General features: G+C 50.0%; 1 protein-coding gene across 1 annotated transcript in view; it reads left to right on the plus strand.

The window, feature by feature from the left end:
• UPF1 (UPF1 regulator of nonsense transcripts homolog (yeast)) overlaps positions 1-1,850 on the plus strand; it is a gene marked incomplete at its 5' end in the record, with an annotated part of 15,648 nt that extends 13,798 nt beyond the window's left edge. Inside the window, 3 exons of the mRNA XM_010017351.1 lie at positions 276-493; positions 896-1,018; positions 1,131-1,850. Coding sequence (XP_010015653.1) covers positions 276-493; positions 896-1,015 — 338 coding nt within the window. The remainder of the gene's footprint in view (positions 1-275; positions 494-895; positions 1,019-1,130) is intronic.
• Positions 1,851-4,879: the final 3,029 nt, after the last annotated feature.

Genomic DNA, 4,879 nt, shown 5'->3' on the forward strand with positions numbered 1-4,879 from the left:
CTGGGGCTGCCCCATCCCTGGCAGTGTTCAAGGCCAGGCCGGACACAGGGGCTTGGAGCAACCTGCCCTAGTGGAAGGTGTCCCAGGGGGTTGGGACTGGATGAGCTTTAAGGTCCTTTCTAACCCAAACCAGTCCATGACTTCTCTGCATTGCTACGTGGAGTACATGTAAAATGTTGCCTCTTGGGAGTGATCAGGTCTTCAGAGAAACAGTTGACTCTCATGTTTGCATGTCTGAGGCTTCTCACTGCTGGTCGGGATTACTGCTTTTCCAGGGCGCGGGGCACCGAAAGGGAAGACTGGTCGTGGTGGGCGCCAGAAAAATCGTTTTGGGATTCCTGGAACTAGTCAGTCAAACCTTCCAAATAGTCAAGCGAGCCAAGACGTGGTGTCCCAGCCCTTCTCCCAGGGTCCACTGACTCAGGGGTATATCTCCATGAGTCAGCCATCGCAGATGAGTCAGCCTGGGCTCTCCCAACCCGAATTATCACAGGTAAGCAGGATTTGATGGACAGTGAGGTTTCTGTTGGGATTCCTGGGCATGCACATCCTTGTTTCCTAGCACTGAGGAAAATGGAAACTAAACTATTTTCAATGACTCATACTCCTCCCCTTGGTGAACTTCACGTACACTCGGGCATCAAGTGCCATGCTGCATGTCTAGACTTCAGCTCAAACCTTAACTTTGCCCCACTTGCCTGTTCAGCCTCAGGCCATTGCAAAACCCTTTGTATTTATGGGAATTCTGCAGCAAAAAAGAGCAGATTTTAAAAAATCCCAGTGGAACCGACCAAAAATCCCCCCAAACCCTCTGTGCCGCCGGGTCCTCTGCTTGCTGAGGGAGCGCCGGGGCTGGGTGAGGAGGTAGAGGCTTAACACAAGCTTTTGTTTTCAGGACAGTTACCTTGGTGATGAGTTTAAGTCTCAGATTGACGTGGCGCTGTCACAGGACTCTACTTACCAGGGTGAACGTGCATATCAACATGGTGGAGTGACGGGACTGTCACAGTATTAGAGTGTAAGGCACCCGAGGATCATTCCTCTGCTTCCTCCTCCCTGTTTTTAAGTTCATGAACACAGTGTTTGTCTTAGTGCCATCCCTAACGCACCTTTTGCTTTCTCGCTTTCAGGTTGAGGAAGAAGAGCTAAGCTTGCGTGGAGCTTAGTTCATCAGCATTTTATTCTGGGTAATAAAAAAAATAAAATAAAATGGATACCTGTTTTCCACTGCTAAAACTGAAGCACCACTGTGTGAGAGCAACAGGAGAAAGAAACCAACCAACGGAGAGGAGAGAGAGAAAGGAGCGCGCGAGAGAGCCCACTGCTAAGCTCACTGAGACCAGGAGCCTGACCGGAGAGGAGAGAGCGCACTGAAGGACTGGCTGGCGCCTCACTGGGAAGCAACTCCCCTGAAATGAGTGGTCAGCCGAGTCCCTGCTCCCCCAGTCAACGAGCTCGAGAGAAGGGCCTTAAGCAGGTTTCACTTCATTCCATACTTCTCTTTGCGAGCAGGGCATTACTTTTCAGAGCAGATGGGGAGAGGAAAACCCTCATCTCAGAGTTGTTCTCGTTTTAAAGGGGTACTATATTTTAGCAGTAACTGTTTACATTTTAGAAGCAGAGTATCTGAGAGAGAGAAAGAGAGGGAGTTCCTGACTCAGTGACAGCAAGCCAAGCAGAATCCAGCGGGACATGGCTGATGCTCAACTCTGAGATGCAGGTTTTGTTGTCCAACACTGGCTCTGAAATCCTTAGTGTCATCGTGTCGCCCACATTCTGAACGGGTCTTTCGTGACAAGGTGGTTTTAAAGAGATGCTTTCAAAGGAGCACTGAATTTTTAGAAGTTTGTTTCTGAGTTATTAGTGGTGGACCTGGGGAGATGCTTGTTCTGAGAAGCTTACAAAAAGTTTAAACCAAAACTAAATTAGAGCACCAACCTTGAGAACTTTTTCAGTGTGATTTAAAGTTGCAGCAATCAGCCTCTTCTTCCTACATTGGATAGCAGTTAGAGTGACAGGAGCCTGCGCGCTCAAGCGGGAGGAGGGTTTCAAAGTTTTCTGTATGCTTCAATTGGCAACTGTCTGGACTCTACTCTGTGAAAAAACAGCCTTTCTGTAAGATGAACTTTGCGCTTGAAAGGGGATGGGTTCCTGTGCCCTTCGGCCTGGAGGAAAAGATGCTCATGGGCCTGCTTGACTCGCTCCCTCAGAGCTGGGGAAGAGGTAGTGGAAACTGGGGATTATATTGGTTTTGAAGTAAAGACTCTACAATGTTACTGAAGCAGGTGGGGAAAATGGACAAAGCAGGCGGCTGTTGGAAGGTGGCCTCTGAGAGCTGGGTGGTGGCATTAGAGATACTGGGTCAGGCTTTTTGTGGGGCTTCTTCGGTGTGGACACAGGTCGCTGACAGGTTCAGGTGGGAGAACCAAACCCGGAGCCGTGGCCACGGCTGTGCCACCGTCGCTGGCGTGAGGAGTAGCTGGAAGTCAGAACTGAAAACAGCACATAAGAGAAGCCATCCAATTTCAAAGTTGTACCCATGTCTTAAACAAGTCCTATGGGAACACTGGGAGCATTTTAGTTCTGTCTAAACCTTTTTAAAAACAGGGCAGAGAATTGACAATAACCCCCAGCCCCATTTTTATCCAATCCCCAAATGAGCCGAGCCTCTACCTCCCAATTGGCAACCAACAGTAGTGTGGGATTCACTTACCTGGGTGTTTTTAAAGCCTGAGTTAAGTTAGCTTTATACTCAAAGGGCTCCAAGTGTTTCTAGTCTCTTTTTTTTGGGGGGGGTGGGGGGCGGGCCGGGGGGAACTCCAAATACCTCTCATCTGAATGTACTTAAATGACGTAAAAACCCACTTTTTGTAGCTGGGGGGAAGCCCTTTCATTACTGTCCTTTCTGTAGATCGTTGACCTGCTTTCATAACCTGTATTTGCTGTAGTTTTTCAGGAGTGTCTCTCCCCAGTGCAGACCTGGTGTAGCATCCCCACAACCCGTGAGTAGCGAGCACATAACCATGGAGCAGGTGTTCAGGGGGGGTTTTGTTCAGTCCTGCAGCGAGAACTGCAAAAGAAACTTTCCAGAAGTGAAACCCATTCTTTTCTCATCAAAAGCCTCCAGAGTTTAGACTCAACGTGAGCCCGGAGCCAGAGGCCACCTTCCTCCTGTGAGATGGACTCTTTTATTTATTAACATTGCCGAAGGGCTTTTTAATTTTCTTCCTCTGTAGGCTGCGTAGCTGCGTAGACGTTTCCGATAGGTTGAAGCTGTACCCTCTGTGCAATGCAATCCATTGAGTACCGTCCCCCTTCCTCTCCCCTCACCCCCTTTATTTCACCGACGGGAATGCTTGCCTCTGCTTTGTGCTGGTTTTTCCTTTGTAGCAGTTACTCTGAGTTTTATAAATCCAGACATCAGTGCTAGCACGGTGTTAACTCTTTTGATTTTGTCTCAGTTTGTTTTAAACCTGTTTGTCATCAATAAAAATATTAATAAACAGCTCTTGCATTCGAGGTGGCCCCTAACTCTCAATGATGAAACCATGCACCGTTCATTAAAACTTAGTCTGATTGTATAAACCTCAAGTTTATTACTCGTTTTTAACACAGACTAGTACAAAAGTGGGGATGTGCAGAGCAAACACGGGTGAGCAACGAACTGTGACCACTCTTGTTAAATGCCCTCTCCCCTCCCCATCTCTGGCTCAAGGGGGGCAATTGTGAGCCCTGGGGTGGTCCATGACTGTGTGTGGGGTGCAGGGGGAGCCACAGGAGTTACCAAAGGCTGCAGCTGGTTCCAGAGGTGACCAGTCCCACCTGGAACAGCTTTTACCTGTGTTAGAGCAGGGCCCTGCTCTGGCACCAGCTTCAGCGTGTGGGCATCGCCCTGTGTGTGAGCTCGGTGCAGCCACTCCAGGGCCTCTCCGTGGCTGCTCACTGTAACCCACCTCCTTATGTCTCTGTGGTGGAGGTGAACAGTTGCCATCATGCTGTAGAACCAGGTAAGGAGTTGGCGTTACTACGTGGTGAGCGAGCTGAGTCCTTCAGGCCCCGAGTCTGCCCCAGCACACGTACAAAACCCCAAATACAAGTTTTCTTAATCCTGCCCATACTAAACTTGAAAGAAAGGGCTTTGTCTTGGTCAAGCCCTTCTCTAAGCCCTTAAACCATTTAAGTGCTTGAAATGGGCTTCAGCATAGCACTTGTTCATCCCCTGGAGTAAAGCAGAGCGCAGCTGTGGTGCTTTCTGCTACTCCAGAAACACAGTTGGACATGAAAACATTAGTAAACTACACAACTACGGTCCTTGAGCTACTCCTGGTTTGGGGCTTCTGCTCCTCCTGACAGGGTGTTGGCAGAAACACCCTCGCAGGGGACAGCACCCCCCTTCCTCAGCAACCCCAACAGTGGTTAAGCCTGTATTGCCTCCCCGAGGGGAAGGGAACACTGCAGCAGAGCAGGGAGGCGAAACACACACAAAACCAACCAGGAACCAGGAGCTGGGCTCAGGTTCACATTTAAAAACAGACAAAGAATTCAAGTCTAACGTGGATTCTGCTTCTGTTCCCCCCAAAAACCCAAACACCAAATGAAAACTGAACCACAAATAACAGAATGGGGCCTGACAGAGCGGGGCTGATGCTCGGCTGCCCTCTGGCTCCAGACAAAGCTCTGGCTGGTCCCAGCACCCTGGTTCATGGCTGCACAGGAGGTGAGTTAAACCTGGACTCGCAGCAGGCTGGGAGGGAGCAACTCCCCCCCCACCTCCAGCGCTGCACCGGAGCATCAGCTCCCGCTGCTTCACCCCCAACCTCAGCCAGAACAGCACCGTGCAGCCCCCCCCGTGCCATGGCCACCCCGGTTCCCAAGCGAG

The sequence above is a fragment of the Nestor notabilis genome, unplaced genomic scaffold (assembly GCF_000696875.1).
Source record: "Nestor notabilis isolate BGI_N333 unplaced genomic scaffold, ASM69687v1 scaffold17656, whole genome shotgun sequence".
Taxonomy (NCBI): Eukaryota; Metazoa; Chordata; class Aves; order Psittaciformes; family Psittacidae; genus Nestor; species Nestor notabilis.